General features: G+C 28.8%; 2 protein-coding genes across 2 annotated transcripts in view; one reads left to right on the top strand and one right to left on the bottom strand.

Moving 5' to 3' along the window:
- Positions 1-3,832: 3,832 nt before the first annotated feature.
- LOC122506620 overlaps positions 3,833-26,148 on the top strand; it is a 46,095-nt gene continuing 23,779 nt past the window's right edge. Inside the window, exon 1 of the mRNA XM_043618919.1 lies at positions 3,833-8,546. Coding sequence (XP_043474854.1) covers positions 3,873-7,958 — 4,086 coding nt within the window. The 5' untranslated portion in view covers positions 3,833-3,872 and the 3' untranslated portion in view covers positions 7,959-8,546. The remainder of the gene's footprint in view (positions 8,547-26,148) is intronic.
- Positions 23,844-25,313, bottom strand: LOC122506732. Its single transcript, XM_043619051.1, has 5 exons — positions 25,008-25,313; positions 24,813-24,905; positions 24,334-24,621; positions 24,090-24,241; positions 23,844-24,009 (listed from the first exon to the last, which is right to left on the bottom strand). Exons 1-5 carry the CDS (start codon positions 25,311-25,313, stop codon positions 23,844-23,846), a joined length of 1,005 nt encoding a protein of 334 aa, XP_043474986.1.

The raw sequence follows: 26,148 nt of genomic DNA, 5'->3' as shown, positions 1-26,148 counted from the left end.
AGCAAAAGGGAATTGGAAAGGAAGAATGGGTGAAAATTAGAGAACGAGTTGATGCACACCTAGAGGACAGAATTACTCAATCGAGAAGAAGTAATTTAATCGAAGAAGCTGCATTAACCGTAGCATCAAACACCCCTCTACATAGATTTACAGCTTCGGAACAATTTCTAAGAGGTTTTCTACTAAGAATTGATGGAGAATCTCCAGTTCCTACATATGACACTCTAGCGAAGGAAATTTACTCTGGTGCTACAATTCCGGAAAAATACAATGAGTGGAGAATAAAAAATCACATGTTTATCGATGATGTTCTCTTTCAAAGTTCATTGCATCAGGTAGCTACTCTTAAGGACGCGAAGGAAACGATTAATTTCGTCTACAGTGGAATTTACAATCAGGTAATTGAATTTGTCTTTGAGATTTATCATAATACAAAGCCTATTAGATACAGTATGCGATTTGAGGATTTCTATGTAATGTATTCCTATTTCTACAAAACTTTAACAACTGACGTTCATGCACAAAGACGAGTTGTTGCAGCAATTTGCAGACTCGCTTTGAGACAATCAAGAGCCGCTTGGGTTAATACGCCAATTACGATCTATTACGCTCTTAATCTTCCTAAATCGGTTTTTAGCAGAATTATTAGACATAAAACGGGAGGTGATATTAATTTCTCTAAAATTCAGGCATTCTATTCGGATCGCGATATTGTGGTGAAAAATTGTCGTGGTACAAGACCATCCGAGGTATTGGTACTTTATGAATTGGAAATGGCGAATAGAGCCGGAATTGCTGATCTTACGTATATTTTGAATAACCCAAATATTGAGTATTATGTTCCTCATGAAATGACAATGACCATAAGAAGGAGAAATAAGGAGACAATTCAGGGACGGGATGTATTTGTATTAACACTTCATTTTGATAAATTGCCAGTTGAAAATAGACTTGTTGACATTGTAAACAAATTAAATGAATTATACTCCACTGGCAGCAAATTTTACCACGTTCAAGGTCTTCCTTAGACCTCGATTATTTCTTTACTCTTTTAAACAGACCTTTGAGTTTGTTCAGTTGGCTTTTGTCCCCTACGTCAAATTCTTTCTTAGAAGTTGATATTTACATAGTCACGTCGTTTTCTGTTTAATAAGAAACTTTTTATTTTACCAAATTAGGTAAATAATATTTCCCTTTTATAAGAAAAGAGTTTAGACAGAATCTTCCAGTGAACTAAAAATTAATTTTTGAACAGCATTTTCTAAACTTTCTGTTCTTCAAAAATGGAAGTCGAAAACTTTCTAATCTTTCTACTTATCCATATTGTTGGTCTCCACAATTCTAATGCTGTTATTTCCAAAAACACTGAAATTCAAATCCAATCAATTGAGGAGTTAAAGCAAAGGGAAATTGAAGTACTGAAAAATTCCGGAATGCCAGAACCGGACCTCTTCTACAATCTTAAGAACCAAGAAAATTCCTACACAATTTGTCCGGATTTGAAGGAAAAAATGCGAAATCTGTACAGATCATCTCATGGTTTTAAAATATACAGGGAATATTTTGAAAGTGCACTTTCAATTACGTACGAACGCTACAAAAATGGTAATGTTACTTCTAAACTAAGGTACGAGGATTACTTCGCTCTCTACTATTACACTCAAGTTGGACATTACGAATTGAAGAAAGAAACTCACGCATCAAGACGAATTAAAAATGCTCTTTACAAATTGGCAATAATGCAATCAAACGAGAGTGATAAAAAATGGAATTTCACCTTATTTTACGGCGAGAGTCAACCACCGAATTATTATCAAACTTTCAATGATGTTGATTTGGAAAAGGAATTTTCTCTAAATAATTTTACATCGACGTCATTAAATCGTTCAATGGCAGAATATTTTGTGGAAGGAAAAAAAATGTATCACAGAGACGATTGGACAGCTATTTATGAAATAAATGTTCAAAAATCAATTTTAAAAATTGATCTTCGAAATTTTAGTTTCTATGAACAAGACGATAAGATTGTTTTAATTCCGGGAATGAAATTTACGATAAATGATTTAATTTGGAATAGACGTGTCTACGGTTTATATAAAACAACAGAACCTGAACTAATAGTAAAACTTAAGTATAACGATGAAAAAACAAATATATTTAGCCAACAAAAGCATGTTATGGAAAAATTGAAAGAATTACGAAATTCTGGAACACAATTTTATGTATGTTAATTGGAAATTATTTCTATGAGTAGATTAATAAATTACACAGCCACACAAAAAATAGAGTGTCTTGATCTGGGGTCGAGACATATGTATTCCGATGTATTTCGATGCGCTGAATCCGAATCCGCCCTCAGAATTTGGCCAATGGGTCCTGGTTTCGCCCTAACCTCAAAAAATACCCTAAAATCGTTTAAACAGTCACTTTTGATTTATCAAAATTGAATCAAGACACTTTTTTTTTGTGTGGCTGTGTTATTTATGCTTAAAAAAAATGTTAATTGTTTTTGTTAAAAAATAGCAATGTTTGTAATTCTAATAAAAAAAAAGTTTATAGTTCTAATAAAAAATATGTTTATGATAAACAAAGGTTTCTAACCAAAAAAGAAATGTTTATAATTCTATGTAACTAAAATTATCAAAATATACAATTTTGTCTAAAACAATTAAAAATATTATTTTCAGTTTGATTTTTAATTTAATTCTCCTTTTGTTTCTGATTTTTAATTATTACACTGCATTGGATTCTGATTTTGAACTATCATATATACCAAGAATTTTAATTCATTTACCAATATTTCAAAAAATATAATTCACTATTAATTTCGAAAAATGACATCTTTAGGTTAGGAAATTTTGACAATAATAATTATTATTATAATTTAATAAAATCAGTAATTTATAAACAAATTGTAAATTATATTTTTTTTAAATTGAATTAGTAATTGAAAATTAAATTATATATTAAATTCATTTTTAATTAAATTAAACTTTAAATAATAATAATAATAATAATAATAATAGTCCTTCATAGAGATAAAATTGTAATTATAATAACGCTTTTATTTCTTGATACAAGTAATATTTTAATACATTTATAATTAATAATTATAATATCAAAATCAATATTTCGCTATTAGAACCATAAATTACTCTGGTATATAAAAAAGTAGTTATTGGTTAGGAGGGATTATTAAAATTGTTTTACAAATATTACCACAGATGTACGATAAATTCTTCTTCGAAATTTATAAATGCGATATATTTCATTTTTTCTTATCTAAAGTTTAACGACAACTAAAGAAAACGAATAGATAATTATAATAATATTTCCATTTGTCAACAGCGAATACAAACAAAATCGTCTACAATTGTATACACGAAAAAATATAATTCAATAATTTAATTTATTTTCTTTAATTTATTTTCCTAACTTTATTTAAAAAGTAATTTATCTGTATTATATTAATTTGAAATATAATTTATTTTACACACTATATTCGAAAAGTATTTTTATCACTTTATTCGAAAAATAATTAATTTTAATTATAATTTTTGATGAATAATTCACTTGAATTGGTTTATTTGAAAAATAATTTATTTTAATCACTATTATTAGCTTGATATAAGAAAAATCTCAACAATAGTCAAACAGTTAGTAGTAAGTTTCATTTTTTGGTAGTGTAACAAGACAAATTTTGAAAAATTGCTGTCAAGAAATAAATATATCTTAGTAATTATAGAATTAAAAAATTAGAGAATTTGAGACTAATTTTGAAAAACTGATTATAAGCAAATGTAAATATTCCGAAAAATTGTTATATATACTTAAGCTAGTAAATTAAAGATTGGATATTAAAAATATAAAAGATGAACAACATAACCTATAATCAATATACGACAAACTTTCAGTTTCTTTCTGTTTGTCACTACATCACAAGTTTTGGTCTATTTTTTTACAATCATAATCTAATTCCCCTGGATCGTCGAAATCATTCTTCGTGTGTTTTGAACACATTTTTTGACTACATTCACAATTCGGAAAATGAAACCGAAACGAAACTTCAACTTTTACGAAAAGTATTAAAAGGAAGTGATCTGTACGGTGGGGGAGAAAATGAAACACTTGACATGAAATACTTGAACGAAACATATCAGTACATCATTAGTAGTGCTCTTTTTTCTCACTATGGCAACATTTACGGCTATTTAGCTCAAATAATAAATCGATCTGACAACATAACCTACTTGGCACTCAAGGAAAAGGTATTTCAAGAACTTTCGAAAACTTACATCAGTCGTGATTATTGTTCCTCAAGATATGAAAGTTTTGCTCTCACCAATTTGACAATTAATAAAGTTTTCAATGAATATATTTGGTCAATGTTTCCCGAACCAGAAAAAAATAATATGGAAATAATGGACATTAATTATATTTACGCAATGATTGGTTTAAAAATCGCCCGTTCTGTTCAGGCGGACAGTGGGAATTTATCTTTCGACAGTTATATTCTTTTATCCCAAGGTATTGAAATTCAGACAATCGATGACGAATCATATCAACTGGCTATGGAATTATTCGCAACGCCGGCTTTATTTTATTATGCTTCTAAAGAAAGGGAGAATTTTTCCAAAAAGGATATATCAGTCCTGATAAATAGTAACAAATTTTGGCAAGAGGCATTCGAAACATTTTTCCACTTTCTCAATTTTTCTCTACAAACAACTATTAGAAGTGATTATGAGAAAAGTCTCCATTATAAATTAGAAATGGAACTAAAAAGTCTGGAAAATCGAACACATATTGCCAGTAAGATACTAAAGACAGTTTGTAATTATTCAAGTTATGAAGAAATTCCGTCATTTTTTGTAAATGTGTATAAAACTTCGCAATTTATGTTGACATATGTTCTCCCCGATAGATGTCAATTTAAGTCATTTCCCAATTTGGAAAAGTTATATAATTCTCAGTTTGAGTATTTAACTAAGTTATTTAATGAGATTGAACAAAATTCGTTGGAGAGGGTCCTCGTTAACGGAAAATTGATCGAAAAAATGAATTCGAATGCAAGTGTGAAATTTGCAAGTGTTCCAAATTATGAAATGCATTGTATGTACTGTGCACCATTGCCAAGAAAGATGAACAGTGATATATATTTATTGTTCGCAATAACCGAAAACGAAGAAACGGATTTTTATGCCATTAGACAGGAGAACAATACTTTGACTTTACTTTCAAGTAGTGTAGACGAACCGGAATTTTCCAGAGCAGTCGCTAATGTGTCATTCTTAAGAATGGAAGTTACAATTTTCTCCCGATTTCTTAAAAAACGTGGTGAAGATTACAGAGTTTTTATTCAAAGGATTGCGGATATTAAGACCGAACAATTTGTACAGGGTCTGAAGAATTATTACCTAGATCCAACCACTGGGGAGAAAGTAATAGATTTCATGAAATCATTAGTGCCATTTTATACCTGTATTGAAAGTATAAAATCCGGAAATGAGGCAGGTGCTGTATTGAGCTGTAGTCTTGATATCTTGACACTTCTTCCAGTGGCTGGAGTTGCTGCAAAGTACTCTACTAAATTATGGAGTACATTTTTAGTTGAAATAGGAAATCAAGCCTTTTGGAGTCTGCCAAAATTGTCGATCAGGGGAATGGGTCAAATTTATAGAGCAGTTTCTCGAAGTCTAACGGAGGAAATTCTAACCAGACAACTTCTGAGGGACTTCACTGTCGCCTCCCTAAGAACACTGGATCCTGGTTTTGAACTATCATTTCAAATCGGTAGATTCTCGAGTCAAGTTCTACGAAGAATGTTCCAGAGTTTGTCGTCAAGATTAACGACAATTTCGAAGAATCTTCTGCTGCCAGTTGAGTCGACAATGAATGTCCTTAGAAATCCAAATTTATTGCCTGATGAAACAGCACTTGTGCCAAAGGTTATTGATCAGAATAATTATAACATGGTCAGATATCTTTACCCCGGGGGTTCGAATTATTTTGGACCTAAGTGCTTAACATCGTTTGGAAAAGTTGCCGAAATGAGAACAATCGAAGGAAACACTTTTCAAGTTCCCGTTGTTCCATTAAAATCATCCGGTAGTTCAGTCCACTATCAAGAATACAATCCCAAAACTGGTAAAGTTTCTAAAGAAAAACTCGAAATTGGTAGAGATGATATTCTCCGAAGAGTTGGAATTTACATTCATCAAGCAGCAGCGGAAGGAAAAGATATCACTGTCGTACGTAATTATCACGTATATCATAATACAATGGAGTGGCATCCACAAGCAAAGGAAAACCTGAACGATAATTTCAACCCACCTACAGAAGGAGATAATCCGTCTTCGAATTTGGAGCCTTCTTCAGAAGATTTACCAACTGATAACACTCCCAAGACATCTAAAACACCCGAAAATTCCCATATCCCCCTTCATGGACTAGATACACAACAAACGTTTGCCTTATTGAAAAAATTCAAAAAAAACGGATTATCAGCTTTAAAGGAAGACAAAGAATTACTACAGTTTCGACGAATGGTAAATTCCATCGATTCTTATCAAACAATGCAGAAAGTCGAACAAACAAGAGACCTTTGGATAATCCAGGAACAAACGCGACCATCAATTGTAAACCTATTGAAAAACCTCAAAGAAAAGCAATTCTATTTTAATGATATTACCCTCGTAACCGATATTCCTCCAAGTGAAATAATTCTCAAGAAGAAAATAAAATTTTCTTTAAAAACAGAAGTTCGTTATCACATAAAAGTCAATTCTCAATACGGATTTATCAACCTAGCTGCAGTTAATAAAGATTTCATGAATCAATATCTCGTATTTCCAGAAGTCGACTTCTTTGTAACTGACACAAAATTTGTAAATGGAAAAGAAATTTTAATTGTAGAATTAAAACACTGGTCATTGAAAAAGGAACAATGGATTAAAATTAGAGAGAGGGATAATATGTTACTTGACAATAGACAAATAGTAGAAACCCCCAGGGGAGAGAGTGTTGAAAAAGCTGCCCTCTTCATATCGACAAATACACCCTTAAAAAAATTCTCCGAATCGGAAACTTTTTTGAAACAATACATTCTAAAATTAGTCGAAGACAATACAGTTCCTAGTTATGATTCATTAGCGAGAGATATTTACGCCGGTACAACATTACCGGAAAAATATAATAAATGGAAAATAAAGAATCACAAATTCATCGATGATGTTCTATATCAGAAAAAATTGCAACAGGTTGATAATTTAAAATCTGCGAAACGTACTATTAACAAAATATATGGAGGTATTTACAGTCAGAAAGTGGACCCCGTATTTGAAATTTATCATAATTCACCTACAATTAAAAATCTTGTTCGATTTGAGGATTTCTACATTATCTTTTCGTTGTCATTTCAAAATTTTTTACTTGATGTTAATGCATATAGACGTATAACTGCAACAATGTTAAGACTCGCGCTAAGACAATCAGCGTATGCAGAGAAATTAAATCCAGTTAAAATTTACTATTCGATTAATCTTGCTGTTGATGAATTCGATGAATTGATAACATTAAAAACTGGTAGTGACTTAATGTTCACACATGTGCAAGCATTTCAAAACAATCGTGAATATGTATTGAAAAATGCAGGAGAAACAAAAGCATCTGACACTTTAGTTTTGTATGAATTAGAAGTAACAAATCGAGCTTGTTTTGTTGATCTTAGTTCAATTTTTGATGATCCAAATGGACAATTCTTTGTACTAGCAGATACTGCACTTAGGATAATGAATAGAAGAAAGGAGATAATTAGTGGACGTAATGTTTTTGTCGTTACACTTCAAGATGATATGTTATTGACAGAGGAAAGAATCGTCAACACAGTAAATATGTTACATAGTCTACTTTCTAAAGACACTAAATTTTATTACAATGATTTAAAAAAACGTAACTAATTGAAAGTAATTATTAATTTTTTTATCGTTTAGATCGGAATATTAAAAATAAAACTTTTATAGATAATTATTTTCATGAATTACATTTAACTATATAAAAAAAATGTAATATTGAAAATTATTTAAAACTGATGGTTACATCGCGAATCCCATGAGTCATTCTCTAACTTGACCATATAATGTACATCCTGCGGACAAGAATTTTAATAGAAAATATATTATAAACAAAAGTTATTTAAACTATATTAAATTATGTATGCTGTAACGTTACGGTTTAAAAAAATAGTAGGCAAATAATATAAAAAAAATTGACGCCGAAATTTTAATAATAGCGAATATTTTAAAGCAGTAAAATAATTTCTGCAAAATATGAAATTCTTGAAAAATTGTTGATAAAAAACAGAGAGAGAGACATAAATTTTTACAGCGACTGACAATAAAAAAACTATCGCTGAAATATTCCTTTTGATAAATGCAACAATTGTAATATTCAAAAATTCAATAGCGAATATTTGCTTTGTTCCTTAACTTAATTCAATAGTTGTTCGACGCTCTGTAAAATTAGCTCTGTCAGAGACAACCAACAAGGTAAAATATAACTATTTATTTTAATTCTTTTTTCTACTTATTTCGATAAATTTATAGTAAGCGCTTTGTAATTTATTTATTAAAACCAAATATTCTATGAATAAACTAAATTTTTATAAATATTGGAAAATATGTTATTCTCCCAGTTGCATAACATATGGTAACGATATTTTGGTTTTATTTAACTTTATACTTAAATAATTTTTAGTAATTCGGATTAGAAATAAATGTGAGATTACGATTTTTTTATTTATTATCGTTGGAAATGAATTATTGGGGAAAAAAATTTTATACTAAAAAAAACCACGTTATGTCCTTATCACTATTCATTGAATTAAGAAATTCTATTTAAATTTTAATATTTAACTGGTAAATATTGTCCAAAATTTTGAAAACTATTTGTCACTACAGGCTTAACGTATAAAAATATGGCGTAAAAAGCAAATATTTTAAAGTAAAATAATTTCTGCATAATGTGCAATTCTTAAAAAATTGTTGGTAAAAAACAGAGAGAGAGATATAAATTTTTATAGCGACTGATAATAAAAAACTGTAACTGAAATATATTTTTTTAATAAATGCAAAAATTGTAATATTAAAAAATTTCTTCTCTTCACTACCCAACTCCACCAATTATAACTTTGGTACACCATTCTCGCTCATTCCTATCGCTTGCACCATTTTAACACTTACACTGACCCCTACCCACGCACAGTTTCCCAGCTCTCACTAATTTTCTCAATTTTTCTGTCCTTATGTGGTTCAAGGGCCGTCACCTTCCTGCTAGTACCATAGAAATTTTTTCCAGCGCATCCTAAACGTCTTCCTTTTTTGTAAGGACCCCATGTCGAGGATATCCAGCGGGTTTTTCCGGTCCGAAATCTGCACCTTACCTTAAGCTCCAATTACACTCGCAATTACCTTTATCACCTCCTCGTTGAAAGACGCCTTATTTGAAGTCCCTCCATTTTTAATGAGGAGGTCTCCCTTTTTAGTGAGTAAAGCTCCCAGAACCCTTGTCTGACTGGCCTCCAGGTCAGCCTCTTCACGAACTTTCTTTTGGTCCCCTTGCCTTCAATCCTTTTAGGAGGTCCCTCCTCCTTCATCCTCTATTTCTCTTCTGACTGTCCAAGACAACGTATGAGCGATGTTAAGCTTCTGAGTCTATGCTTGATTGTCATATTGACATTCTTCTGGTCTTCACACGACTTCAGCATTTTGCTGACCTCCTCTTTCATTTTTAGAATGCTCGCTGTCTCTTCCTCCCGTATACGGGAGGAAAATTATTAATTATTAAGCTATAGCTTAATGCAATCATCTCGATCTTCATTACAGCTAGCAATGTTAATCGCAGAAACAATTATAAAGACAGGAATGCAACTGGCTTGACTTGTTACAATGCTCGTACTCCCTCGTCTCTCCACCTTGTCCGCGATGATCTGTGGTATTCACAACCAGTGCAGGATTTAACCGAAGCATTACCCCGTAGGTACTCTTCCTTGTTTTTACAATCGCTCACACTTGATATTTTCTTTTTGCTGGTTTTGGACCGCGACGAGTATTTGATTTCCTCGTTACCACCTATTTCTAGCAAGCAACCCTATCCGCTACCTGGGACGCGTCCGATAGAGGAACAGCAACCACGGATAGTGTCTCCTACCTTCCACGGTAGGAGACATGTTGCAAATAGAATTCGAAATGAAAAATAATATTTGTCAAGTAATTTCTTTGGACAATGAACGAAATTTAACAAAAATAAAGGGAATTATCGATGTATTATAAACATCAAACTGCTGGAAATATTAACTTTCTTGAAGAAGACGACAGGAAGCAAATTTTTATTTTTCAAAAAGACATCAACAGGACATTGGCTATAATTCACAAATTCATAAGAACTGGAATATCAGGCTTCAAAGACGATAATAGAGAGTTGTCATTTTTACGAAAATTTGTATATTCCATGTACTGTTATCAAGATAAAAAAAAAATCCCCTTCATCATCAAAAGCATTGTGGTTAACTCTACCATTAAAAGATCGAACAGATTTATTAAAATATAAATGGATGAATACAACGAATTTTCATTTTAATGATATTACCATAATGAAAGTTTCTACTCAGAAAGACGTAAGAGTAACTTTTAACATAAAAATGAAATTCGATTATGGAATTATTAATTCCTTCTGCATTTCACAGTAGTTTTAAGAATCACTACATTGTATTACCAGAAGTCAAATTTAGTGTACCGTATATCTATCATTCTGGCAGGAAAACTGTAATGATTAAGCTATTATACCAAAGCCAATGGCAAAAGATAAATGTCAATAGAAGAATACTACCGTAATTTCTAATTAATTTTATTTTTATGTTACTCTTTTGAGTACTCATCTTTATTTCTAATGTTACCGTTCAGTTTTACTTTTTTCATTTTATTACAATGTGTAATTAATGATACTTAATTTGTAACATTTGCATTATTAATTTCTGCTAATTAAATATCTTGTCATGTAAATAAAGGAAAACTATAAAAATACCAAAATTAATAACATATTTTGTGATAAAATCGCGAGGTGGCTTTCTCCCCCCCACCAGGTGGTACAAAAAGCCATTTGCAGAGGTTTCGTAAAACTCTTATACCTTAGTCCTTTCATGGGATAAAAAATATTTCCGTCAAGAATATTCAAGCTTAATAACTAAACTTTCAATGCCAATTGGAAATTTGAGAAAAAAATTTTAAATTCAGATTTTATAAATTAAAATGTAAAAATGTGGCTATTTTACCCCGTTCTACTCTACATATTTATTTTAAGCCTATTTTTTTATTTATTTTGGAAAATTTAGTTTAGACTAAACTCTCCCATGGTGGGGAGTAACAGAGAGTTAGTTCTATTGTAAGCGTCTGTGAGTGTACACGTGTGATAACTCGAGTTATGTAAATTGATACATATTTCTATAATAAATATATTGAAGACTAATAACTAAAGTTTATTGTATCAGTAAACACCAACAAAGTAAAATTTAACAATTTATTATTAATATATTTTCACTTATTGTAGCAAACGTAGTTTACCGTGTAAAAAATGTATTTATTAAAACACAATAAGGTATTAATATAATAGACGAGACTTCGAAGTATATTACAAAACTTAGCCCGGCATATCAAAAACTTTACAAGTCATTCATTCTCAGCCATCAATATTTAAAAAATCTTATTTCGTACACCTTAAAAATGTAATCTTGTTTGATGCAAATTCCTCTAAACTGGATACATATTTTAATCTTATATATAGAATCAAAATTAATAATTTTCACTTTAGATGATTTCCCTCTCTCATTATGTCCCAGTGCCCAAAGGGTACCAAAGTATAAAAATATTCTATATTCAAGTGGAATACTCATCACATGATGAATTTCCAGTTTCTCTCTGTTTGTCACTACATTTCCAGTTTTGATAAAAAAATTTACAATCTGGATTTAATTACACCGAAAAATCAAAACTATTCTGTTCCTGTATTGAATACACTTTTTGAATACATTCGAAATTTGGAGAATGCATCTGAGACAAAACTCCAACTTATTTGAAAAGTATTAAACGTAAGTGATCTCTACGGTGGCGGCGAAAATGAAACACTTAACATGAAATGTGTTGATGAAACATACCAGTACATCATTAGTAGTGCTTTGTTCTCACACTATGGAAACTATGAGAGGGACAACATAACAGGGCGCTAAATTGGCAAATTCAAAGACTGTTATTTTGAATAAAACTAACTCCGGAACATGAAAAATTTTAATACTCCAGTATGGAATTGAAATGGTAACTAATTCTTATTCCAATAGCTTTTAGACGGGACAACATAACAGGGCACTAATAGTTAGAGTTTTTAATTAACATTCTTTTATAAATGCATTATTGTTAATAAATAATTAAATACATATTAAAATTTAGGTTACTTCAAAAGATTTTAGATTATTGCAATTTTTTCAAAAATTTAAGTTCTGTACAATTTCTAATTAAATTTATTCAAAATTAAAATTTTATAAGAATTTCAAATTGAAACCTTTTGTTCATATAATTATTCATATAATTATGAAAATTAATATTAAATTAAAATTAATTTTGAAACATTAAAGTAAAATTAATAATTAAATAATTTTGTGATAGTTCTTCGAGAATTGGGTTATTTCAAATTATGTTCCGGAGTTAGTTTTATATAAAGTAGCAGGTTTTCAATATGCCTATCTAGTGCCAGGTTATGTTGTCCCGTCTAAAAACTATTGGAATAAAAATTAGTTACCATTTCAATTCACATACTGGAGTATCAAATTTTTTCATGTTCCAGATTTAGTTTTATTCAAAATTGTTGTTTTGAATAACAATTTAAAATAACAAATAAAATTTCATTTTTTAATCAAATGGACATTTCCTATTTTTTTTAAATTTTTTTCATAAAGGTGAGATTTTTTCCTAAAAAAATGTTCAGGTCAAAACGTGAGACAAGAACTTTTAACTGGTCAAAATAAACATTTAGTTCTGCAGTCCAGCGCCCATGCGCGTTGTTGGGCTGTATATTGTTTCTAACAATTGAAATACATTATTTTATGCTTTATTAATTATCTGGTGGTCATATTCGATAAATTTGAATTGATTTAGATCATGTGCAGCAACGGAATAAGAAAATAAACGTCCTTTTTTAAAACAGTGTATTAATTTGTTAACTTTGATTTAAAAAAATTATAAACAATTAAAATACCAAAAATCGGCCTCGAGGGATGTCTTAAGAATTTATTCCCCTTTAATTTAAAACAAAGAACACTCAAATCAGTTAAAAATTGTAAGCTGTAGACATTTTTTAATAGTAAATTGTAAAAAAATTCCACTGTGGTCCGGTGCACTGCAGAATTAAATGCTTAATTTGACTAGTTAAAAGATCTTGTCCCACTTTTTGACTAGTTAAAAGTCAAATGTCAATTTGATAAAAAAATGAAATTTTATTTTCTAATTTAATTTTTCAAGGTCAACGAAAATTTTTTAAATCTTGTTTACGCCATTAGAAAGTGAATAAAAACAAATAAAAAACCTATGACCAATATATATATATATATATACCTATGACCACAAGACATGACAACATATTATATAAAAAATTTGATAAAATAAAACATTATAAAGTTCCCTTACAACTAAGTGTATCCGATCATTCGCTCCTTTCACATTAGTTCTACAATTCTTACAAATTTTTTTATATAGTCCACATTGTCCGTAGATAAAAACAAGAGTATAATTTAACAAGTAATTAAATATTTTCAGTTGGACAATTTCTAAGAATAACAAGTTTAAAAACAACATACTAGGAGATAAAATTCTGAGGAAAGTAAAATCTTAATAAAATTGTGTCACAATGGATTGCTTACCTTATTCGACTAATCAGATGACAAATTTTCAGTTTCTTTCTGTATGCCACTACATTACGAGTTTTGGTAAAATCTTTTACAATCTGGACTTAATTACCCCGGAATATCAAAACTATTCTGTTCCTGTATTGAATGCTCTTTTCGACTACATTCACAAATCGAAAAGTAAATCTGAAACGAAACTCCAACTCATTCAAAAAGTGTTAAACGGAAGTGATCTTTATGGCGGCGGCGAAAATGAAACACTTGACATGATATATGTTGATGAAACATACCAGTACATCATTAGTAGTGCTTTGTTCTCACACTACGGAAACATTCACGGTTTTTTGGCTTCCATAATTAATCAAGCAGATAACATTACCTATTCGGCATTTAAAGAAAACGTATTTTATCAATTATCGCAAAATTACACCACTTATGATTATTGTTCCTCATCACACGTTAATTATCAACTCACAAATTTGACAATTAAAAAAGTGTTCAATGAACATGTTTGGTCAATGTTTCCAGAACCGGAACATAATATGGAAATAATGGATATTAATTACATTTACGCAATGATTGGTTTAAAAATTATTCGATCCATTCAAGGTGATACAAAAAATTTGCTTTTTGAGAATTATATTCTATTAGCTCAATTAATTCAATTACAGATTAAGAATGATAATACATTTCAATTAACTCTTGAATTATTTTCAACACCAGCTTTATTTTTTTACGCTTATAAGCAAAAAGGAAAATTTAACGCAGAGGTAACATTCGACGTGAATGACAAATTATTGCGAACAATAATGTCTGCATTTACAAAATTCCTAAGCGCTGGCAGTAAAGGAATTTTTCTCAAAAAACTTCATAAAAGTCTGTTTTACAAATTGAATGGACTTTTTTTAAACTTTAGTAAAACTCATGTAGATGAGTTTCGTAATAAGTTTTCAAACGAAACTTTAGACGTTCTTATTGAATTAGAATTAAATTCCTTAGAACAGCTATTAGTAGATGGAAACATATCAGAATCGATTAAAGTAAATGCCACAATGAAATTATTACATATTTTCTATCAATCAGTAGATTGTAGAAAATGTATTCCTGTAACAGGTGGAAAATACGGCGCAATCTTTATTACATTTTCAGTAATTAAAAATAAGAAACTAGATGTGTATGGTTTACGACAGGATGGTAATACTTTGACTTTACTTTCAGATATAAGCAAAGAACAGATTTTCATGTCTGAAGAATTGATTGATATTTATTCAGGAGAGAAATACCCAAATTATTATAAAGACCTTCAACAATCTCATAATTATACAATATTCATAAAAGATATTGCTAAAGTTTTAGGTACTATTCAAGCAAAGAATTTATTATTTTCTGAAAATGCTATTTCTAAGGCAGAAACACTAGAAAAGGCACAATCGTTTCCACCACTTTATACATGTCTTGAAGGTATAAAGTCCGATAATTATACAGAAACTACACTTATTTGTAAACCAGTTTTTAAAAATCTTTTTCCAATTCCTGAAGTTGCGGATAACATCCTATCTACTGTGTGGAAAAGTAAATATACGGAAACAGGACAACAAAGTTTAAGAAACATCTCCAAATCTGAAATTAATTATCAAAGGATATTATTTGATGTTAACAAGATTTACAGAAAATTAATGTGGAATTCTATTATTTATATTAATTTTAATTTAAGACACCCTATTAATTCCAGACAAATATTAAAACCTGGTTTTGAACTATCATTTCAAATCTCTGATTCATTCAGTAAAATGCTTCCAGGAATTAAGCAAACACTGGATTCAAGACTTTCGAGCTTCCCTAAAGTAAACAATCTTCTTTTAACAATAAAATCTGCAATTCTTTTATTAGACAAGCATGCAGCATTAAATCATAATCAAACAGGACAGATCTTTAGATATTTTTATCCAGGAGGTTCGAATTATTTCGGACCTTTATGTATATCTTCATCTGGAAGAATTGCTGAATTTAGAACTGTCATAAATATTCAATACAAAGTTCCCGTTATTCTTAGTCCTCTGCTTACGCTAACTGATCTCCAGTCTTGTGCTTTTGAATGTAATTCCAATTGTCCCGACCAACCGACTGAATTGTCGCTTCTTATCGATAAAAATCACTTGAATAGTCAAACCGCTAATTTAAATCAAAGTAGCAACAACAACAACTACTACAATTTGTATAATCCCAAAACAGAAGAAACATACGAAATCAACTTTAAAATGCAAGACAATAATATTCTTCGATTATTAGGGCAATATAGTGACGAAGATTTTCTAAAAATAATCGATTTATCTACTTTTTATGCAAATTAAACTGCTAATGAAAACTATTTATCATTATTTCATAATGCTTCTAATATGACAGAGAATGACGACAACAAAAAACAAAGAATTATTTCAAACGAAACATTTTATCCTTGGTGAAAATTCATAATGAAAATCTACCTTAAGATAATCGATTCGCTAGATTATTAAACACTCTACCCTCTGAGCATGGAAACGTTTTTGTTTATTTTAATATTTAAAACAAAAAGAATAATGAAAGCTCTAAGTTGTGTTTATTGTTTTCGTTCAGTTTTACTTTCTTTATTTCATTTCACTACGTAGTAATAGTTGCTTGTTTACTTTCTGTTTCTAATTAAAGAATTTTTAAATTTGAAATATCTTAAAACAATCTTATCTTATATGTATTGTAAAATTTATATTAGTTACTTTAATACTTCTTGAGAGGTACATGTTTGTATAAATAAAATAATAAAATTGAGAATAAATGAAAATTTTATTTATTATTTGAATTTACATTATATGTTTTGGAAAAGGTTGAACCTAGTTAACTATACAGTGTTTCAAAGATATGTTAAGAAAATAAATTAAAATTCAATAAAAGCAAATATTTTAAAGCTGTTAAAGCATTTCTATAAAGAACAGAATAAAAATTAAAAAGGATTTTATTTTATGACCGCATTGAATTCTTTACAAAAAATTGCATTAAAAATAATTTTGTGAAATATTTAGATTATTTTTTTCCTATAGTTAAAAATGTCGGTGGTACTGTCCCCTTAATTTAATTATTTAATTAATTTATTATTTAATAAATAGTTTTATCTAGTAAAATTAAATAAGTTTCTTAATTTTTAGTTACAAAATAATTGTTAAAAAATACAATTGTATTTAAATTTAAAAAAAAAAAAATTTTAAACTAAAAAAATAAAATTTTTTATAATATAAAATTTATTTTAATTAAATTTGACAAAGTTTTCAATAGTTTCATTATTTTTAAATTTATTTTCCGGTATGCAACCATATTTAAAAAATTTTTTAATTACATTTTTTCAAAAACCTAATTTTCTCAGAACTTTTGAATAAAATTTTCCAAAATTCAACTATTTTTGTTAGGGAAATTATTTTCTGTTAAGAATTTGAATAATTATGACTTTACAGTTTGTGCAAAGCATGTGTTTTAAAAATTCGACTTTAAGATAGTTTAAATGGCTTTAAACAAATATTAAAAATATAATTATTATTTATTTTTCCACATGAAATAAAATTTCTAATAATTTCAATGAAAAACCTTGTGGAATTTATAACTATTTCCAAAAATAACAATTCTTCCAATTTTATTACTTAATTTTTGAGTAAAATTATTAAAAACTTTTACTAATATTTACAGAAAAAAATATATTAATAATTTTTGAAAATAAATATTTAAATACTTATCAACTTTTACGCAGCTATTAAAATTTTTGAAGAATTCAATTTAAAAATAAGTTTTGTTTAACTATTTCCTAAACTTCCTATTGACGCTTCAAATCCCAGCTTTGTCCTAATTTTTCCCGGTTTTTCTTTTTTATCAAATTTAAATTTATTTAATTTCAAACATAAATAAATCTACAAATGGCTTAAAAAATTTTAATTACAGTTTTTATGAATAATTAAATTCTTTTGACGAGTTTCTTTAAATTTTGTTCAAAATGTTTTTTCAATACTTCTAATTAAAAATTTTGACAATAATTGAATTAAATAAAGAATTTTTTCAACTTTTTAAAATAATCGTGTCTATTCATAATTATAATTCACAGTTTGTTCAAAGCATTTGTTCTAAATATGTGACGTCATAATGGTTCAAATTCCCTTAACTAATAAAAATTTCAATTATTAATCTTCGCACTAAGAAACATGAATAAATTAGAATGAGTCTCTTTTTAAAATTCAATTATCTAACCAATAAAATTCTTCCCCGAGAAGCAATTTTCAAATAAATCCGATTAATTTCAAAAATATCGACCTTTTTTTTGATCCACCATTTTGAATTTTTGAAATCAATGTATATTGACCGGAAAGAAATATAAAGAATATTTTTTTTTCACTTTAATTTTAAATATATAAATAAATATTTTAATTTAAAAATAAATTATTAAAAAAAATTATTGTTGGGCACCAGACTGAGTCAAATTACAAAAGAAAATTAATTACAAAAATAAAGAAAAATATACGACTTTAAAGTTGTTCGGCTACTAAATGAACTGAACGGTAGACAGGGGAGGTCGTTAGCAACATAAAGACTAAAAAACTAATTATCCAAAATCAAAATTAAATCACAAAAATTTATACAAAATAATAATTTAATTAAATATCTTTAAATAATAAAATTCATATAAAATTAGTCAAAAATTAACATTAATTAATTAAAATAATAATTTAAATATTCATATTTGTCACGGAATTTCAAGATTATTCACAAAATCTAGAATAGTCAAAATAAATACCAAGAGGGAATAAAGAAAATGTCACTAAATATTCATCAATAAATTTAGGGAATGGTCAAAACATAATATTGGGGAAAATATCACACAATTGGGAAATTACAAAATATTCATAATTGAAACATGGCACAATATTTACATTACCAAAAGAATAATAATAATAATGAAAATTCAGTAAAGAAAATCAATATTGAAAATCTAAATCAAAGATAGACACAAAAATCACATCAACAAAATTTACTAAATTAAATAAATCTTTACTAAATATTCAATAAAATAAATCCTTTTACCGGAATAATTTTTGAAAACAAAAAAAATAAATTTCCATAATAGGTAAATTATAAAATAAAATATTTAATAAAATTTGATAAAATTTTCAGTTTTTCAAAAAAATTACTTTTCGACGCCTCCTGTTCATATAATGCTTATTGAAAAACAAATGCAAGATCATTCTTATTCAGTTTTTAGTGCAAGACAATTCTTATTCTATTTTCCGTGCAATAAAATGCTTATTCAAAATTCTATGCTAAAAAGTACAATCTGAAATTAGCTTACACTATGAGTTTTATAAAATTTTCAATTGAATATAATTTTTAATTACAATTGCTTAAACAATATTTCTTAATACGTAAGAGATAATCAAGTATTAAATTTTCTAATAACAATAGATACGCACTGAAATTCTCAGATATTTAATTGCAATTTAATATTAAAAAGATGATTTAGGGTTACATTTATTGTTCTGTCAGTGGCAATTGTTTTGCACACAATTTTGAATAAGCATTTTATTGCACGGAAAATCGAATAAGAATTGTCTTGCACTAAAAACTGAATAAGAATGATCTTGCATTTGTTTTTCAATAAGCATTATATGAACGGGAGGCGTCGTTTTGTCAATTCAACTAAAAAAATTTAATTAAGTTCATTTTTTCAAAAAAATTTTTTCAAAATTTCTAAATTAAATAATTTTTGTTAAACAACTATTTAAAAACTTAAATTCTACAGGAATTAATTAATTATTGAAGTAAAATAGTTTTATTTAGTTAAATTAAATTATTTTCTTAATTTTTAGTTACAATTGTTCGAAAATACAATATTTCTCAGTAGCACGTAATATTACAGCAATATTGAGAACACTAACTTAACATTACCAATATTGCCTCAATGTTGTCAATGTTACTGGAACATTACTTGCTACTGGTGTTGTGTATTTAATTATTTTTAAAAAATAATTTATAGGTTAATTTTAACAATTATGATATCGCAGTTCGTGCAAAAAGATGTGTTCAAAAAGTGTAATAATAATAGTTTAAATGGCCTTAAACAAATATTAAGCAACTTATTATTTATTTTTCCACATAAATTAAAATTTTAAATAATTTCAATGATAAATATTTTTAAATTTATAACTACTTAATATTATTATTTTAATTTTAATTAATAATAATTTTACATTAATTTTTATAGCTTAGTTTAATTGTTTATAATTTTTAATTTATTGTAGGTCTTGACCGTACCCTTAAAAGGCAGTTCTTTAGACATCTGGTCATAGGTTATATTTCAATTTATGGTTTCTTTTAACATTTGGAAACACTTTGACTTTTGTTCGGAAAAAGTATTTTTTTGTTGAAAGGTTAAAGTTAACTGTTAAGATGGATAAAATTTGAACTGCCTTTTTCACGGCGCAATCTGTGAGCGATAAAAATGTTGTGTGAACGAATTGTATAAATAAAAGATTAATATTGAAAATAAACAAAAATTTTATTATTTATTACATAGTTATTGCATATCTTATAATAGTAAATTATTACAATTAAGTACCATGGAGAAACATTTTAAATTATTTCGTAAGTACATTTTTTTACAATTTTCCTAATTATAAATATACTTATATTAATAATAATATAAAAAATTAAAATAAATTAAAAATTTTAAGATAAGTAGAGCAGTAAATTAAAATTTATTCCTGCACTGAAAAGAAACTGTTTAATAAATTAAATGAAAGATAAATATTATTTTTCAAATGACATTTCAAAAGAGAAGTAAATAAAATAGTAAATAAAAATAAAAAAAATTCTAAAATATTAAAAATTCGTTGACTTTAATAATATATTTAATTTTACGAAAATTCACAACCTTGCAGTTCTCTAAATATTAAATAATATCACAGCCCCACAAAAAAAGAAAAGTACCCTGCGCGAAAGTCCACAGTACCATACCCCTATGTATTTTGATGCGCTGAACACGAATCCGAAGTCAGATTTGCTCCATCACGTCAGGATTTTTTTCTAACCTCAAAAAACATGTCAGATTTTATGTAATTTATGTAAAATACAAATTTTTTTAAAAATTGATTAGATTTGTTTCAAACTTGTTTCTCGGGGGTTTTTAAGATCGCTGATTACGAATCTGCAGTCAGTTTTTAAAAATTCAAAATGGCGGATCCAATATGGCGGACAAATTTAAAAAATTTGTTGGATTTTCACTTTACTTGGTATATAGGGGTTTTTTCGGGGTCGTTGATTACAAATTTGCAGTCAGATTTTAAAAATTTAATATGGCGGATCCAATATAGCGGTCATTTTCTTGAAAATTGATTTATTTTGCTTTAAAATGGGTACTCAATGGTTTTTCGGATCACTGATCACAAATTTCAAATCAGACTTTAAAAATTTCTAACAACTGGTCCAATATGACTTGATATGCAAGCATTTTGGGAGTCAGTGAATTTAAAAGTTTCGAAAAGTTTGTTGGTAAACATTTATGCAGCAGGAAATGCAGATTTTTGGTAACCTAAATGCCTAAATTAAAATGTGTTTATCGAGACGACATCTAGGACATTTCTAGAGAATTAGGCATAATTTCTGGATGAAGTTCAATTCAACAATTGCAGAATACTTTTCTCTTGGACGCAGGTCTGCTAGGACATAATACAGTATTGTATTTCCGTTGTGCTTTGGCACAATAATAATCCTGCTGCTTCGATAGATGTAGTAGGCGATGACAACTGCCCCGAAAGGGGATGTGTAGAATAATTTGCTTCCTGGCTATCGAAGTAACGAAGCTAGCAAAGGCGCGCTGCCTTGCAGGGGGACGTTAGGGTGTGAGGATGATACCGTAGTGTGTCCGACGACGAGTTGACAATGTCCTCGTCAAAGTCGGAAAGCCTCTCATACTTAGGCCTGGGGAGGTATGAGAGTTATCAAACGCTTCAAAAGTTCTTTTTGGAGTTTCAACCTCACAACATACATGTGACAGCAATGCAGATGTATTTTGTTACGTATGCGGACAATTTGATATCCCGAAAAATCGCAAATTAATTAATGAAAACATTAAACAAATTTACAAAGATTGTTTTGATTTTGAGATAGTCAAACAGAATGAAAAATGGGTTCCACATACAATCTGCAGTTCCTGCTACACAATGTTAACTCGTTGGAATGATATGAAAGAGAATAAACACCTGAATTTGTAAAAACCAACATTGTGGAAAAAACCATTGAATCGAGGAGATTGCTACTTTTGCATGACCAATGTAAAGGGCTATAATAAAAATAATAAAAAGAATATAATTTACGCATGTATAAAGAAGGCTTTACGCAAGAAGAACTTAGTAACCTCATCAGAGATTTGAAATTACCCAAAGATGGAGCAGAATATCTAGCTTCAGTTTAAAAAAAGGAAAATTTGTTATCTAAAGGCACCACAGCGTACTTTTATCGTGACAGAGAAAAGCAATTTTGTCTTTTTACAAAAGACGATGAGCTTTCATTAGTATATTGTTCTGACATTGAAGGACTAATAAATGAATTGAAACCAAACATATATGAAGATCAACATAAGACTAGACGTTATTCATTGACTCTTCTAAAAGAAGTCTAAAGGCAGTGCTAATTCATAACACTAATGTTTTTGCTTCAATTCCCGTAGCCCATTCCACTGAACTTAAAGAAGATTATGAAACTGTCAAATTAGTTTTGGAGAAAATTAAATATAAAGAACACAATTGGCAAATTTGTGGAGATTTTAAAATTATAAGTATCATGTTGGGCCAACAAGCAGGTTTTACGAAAACACCTTGCAACACCTTGCTCTTTATGTTTGTGGGACAGTAGAGATCGAAAAAAACATTACGTACAAAAAGAATGGCCTAAAAGAACATTCTTTACACCAGGTTCCAAAAATATTATAAAAAAACCTCTAGTTGAACCTACAAAGATAATTCCACCACCATTTCCGCCATATTGAATTTTTAAAATCTGACTGCAAATTTGTAATCAACGACCCCGAAAACCCCTATATACGAAGTAAAGTGAAAATCCAACAAATTTTTTAAATTTGTCCGCCATATTGGATCCGCCATTTTGAATTTTTAAAAACTGACTGCAGATTCGTAATCAGCGATCTTAAAAACCCCCGAGAAACAAGTTTGAGACAAATCTAATCAATTTTTAAAAAATTTTGTATTTTACATAAATTACATAAAATCTGACATGTTTTTTGAGGTTAGAAAAAAATCCTGACGTGATGGAGCAAATCTGATTTCGGATTCGTGTTCAGCGCATCAAAATACATAGGGGTATGGTACTGTGGACTTTCGGGCAGGGTAGTTTTCTTTTTTTGTGGGTCTGTGTATCATTTTTAGTGCCTACACTGCAAAAAGAAGTATCTTATTTAAGATGTTTTGGTAGTCATTTCTAAGATGTTATGGTAGTCACTTTTTAGTCATTTAAAATATCTTAATTTAAGATGTTAAAAGTATCTTCGTACACATTTTCTGTGTATTTTTGGGGCAAAAAGTTTTGAGGTTAACTATGGGCTTATATGTAAGACATTTTATGCATCTTAGTTTTTAGTAACTTAAATTTTTTTCGCATCTTTCAATTCACAAGTATCTTATTGCTAAACATCTTATTGAGACAGAAACATCTTAATTTAAGATACTTTAAAAAACTTACAGAAGTATCTTACTTTTTTAAGATAGAAGAAATATCTAAGACGTATAAAACATCTTAAAAATCAGTAAGATACTTTAGAAAACATCTTATTTTAAGATGTAAGATACCATTTTTCCATCTTACATCTTATTTTAAGATATCAAATAAGACACTTATTTTTGCAGTGTTTTTCTATCCAAAGACGTCGAACAGAATAAGTTTCTCGAAGTAATTGTTTTACATGTAATGATTCATCTGATGAGGAGCATTTCTTCAAAGCTGCCTCAGCTTCCACTACATCTTTTTTGGAATTTAATCCTTCAGATCTATTAACAAAATTATTTTAATTTCTAATCTAAAGATAATTTTAACTCAGAAAGTAATAAACAAATTGCATAAAACTTACTGTTTCGATACTTCACTTGAACCAGGTGTATGTGTAGTACTGCAAATTACTAAAGGATGTTTTTTGGAGGGTACAGCAGATTTCATTAAGGCTTGCTTCTTTTGATATCGCCTATTGCGAATAGAAGTAGCGATTTGAGTCTTTAGAATATCCTATGAGTGGAACAATTTCACAAAAGTTAAAATATCAGAATTAATAAGAGAGAGATAAATTAAATACTCATTTTATAAACATTAATACTCACGAAATTATTCTTCGTCTCCAAATGGGTTGACCAGAAATTAATAAAAAGTAATTGATTCTGATAAACTTGGTCTTCATTTTTTATTTTTTGCAGAGCAGGCGTTAAAACTGGTAGTTTTGCAGGATACCCAACATGTTTCCTACAATAATCTTTTGTAGTTAATGGATGTTTTACAATAGGTTTCTGCTCTGCACTGGAACTTGAGGCTTGTCCATTATTTTCATCAGTTACCTTAAAATGATACAAATAATATTTGACATAATAATAATAATAAGTTAAGTAATACAGCTATTCAGCTAAAAATAATAGTATAATTTATCAAATTGGAAATAGCTTTTTTGCAAAACAATTATCCAACAATTAATTTGTAAATAGTAGATAATTCGAAATTAAAAAATACAGCTGTTTTATTCTACTTTTGACTAGTTATATTCAAGTTTTAAGGTTAAATTTCCAATTTAAAAGCTATGTTTACTTACATGTTGTCTGCAATCTTTCAAAGTTGATGGATCCATGGATGATTTCTGCTGTGCATTCGAACTGGAGGGTTGTTCATTATTTTCATCAGTTGCCTTAAAATGATATAAGATTAAGATTAATTTATTATATATTATACTAATAGATTAATAATTTTTTTTTTGATGATTAAGAAAAGTAATAAATGAAAAACTTACCTGCTGCTCTGCTCTGGTATTCATAACTAATTTTTCGGGTGTACCATCGATAGATGCCATGTTTATTAAAACTATATTTAAGACACTATCGTGTTCCACCTCTTCGTCCGTTTCCACGTGGCACATTTCATTAATAATTTTGTTGTGTTTTTGTACAACAGGAATTTTACTTTTAAAAATTGCTTTTAAAGCCAAGTCAGTTTCGATTGCTTTTATTAAAGCGCGTCTTATTAATTCAACGTCAGAATGACCGACTTCAGGTGAATATTTTATTATTTTGCAACGACGCTCATCTCCACTTCCCATCGTACAGAACACCCTTTTTAAAGACATTTTTCAAATTATACTACCTGATGATCTGACACTATTAAATAATAATATTTTTTTCTTTCGACTGGTAGGTTAAATGCTGGCCAGTTTAACGTCTGTTACAGGGATGAGTAACTGCATCAGTAAAACGTTCGAATTGTGACAGGTCCTATATATGCGATGAAGTAGATTAAGGGTGTTTCTACAATAGCTCGAAAATGCATTTGTTATGTCTGATTGAATTAAATAAATAATCAAATCAATTTTTTATCTATTGTAGAAACACCTTTACAGATGAGTGTGAACGCAATTTAGACATTTAATTTTTTTACCGGCAGAGTCTTCTCATGCATTTACTATTAAGTTGAGTCCACAATCGAATAAATCGTCTCGATTTTTTTTATTGTGGACTCAGCCTAAAGGCCAACGCAGAATAAATCTTTAACCGGAACCGCAATCACAACCGTAATTCTATTCTGCGTTGGTCTTAACTCCAAAGCAGAATAAAACAGTAATTCCAGGTGGCCTGAATAATTCGAACGTAAGCATATGATAGAAAAGGAAAAAATATCTTGTCTTTTTTATAGTCCAACGCACAATAGGTTCGCGAAAGACGTTCGGGAACGAGTCGCATTAAAAGAAAAATTATGAAAATTATATTTCGTTTGTGTCATTGCGTCTTGTTCGCGTTCTATTTTGTTCAGGGCTTTAGGCTGCTTTACTTAACCCGAAAAACTTTCAGTGATTTATGAACTGCTGTGCTATATTTGAACATAACCAAATATGGAATCAGCATCAACAACAGCATCAAGGTAGTAAGATAGTATATAAG

The sequence above is a fragment of the Leptopilina heterotoma genome, unplaced genomic scaffold (genome assembly GCF_015476425.1).
Source record: "Leptopilina heterotoma isolate Lh14 unplaced genomic scaffold, ASM1547642v1 Lhet_43, whole genome shotgun sequence".
NCBI classification, from domain to species: domain Eukaryota; kingdom Metazoa; phylum Arthropoda; class Insecta; order Hymenoptera; family Figitidae; genus Leptopilina; species Leptopilina heterotoma.
The sequence above is the reverse complement of the archived record's forward strand: the minus strand, read 5'-3'. Positions and strand labels throughout refer to the sequence as shown.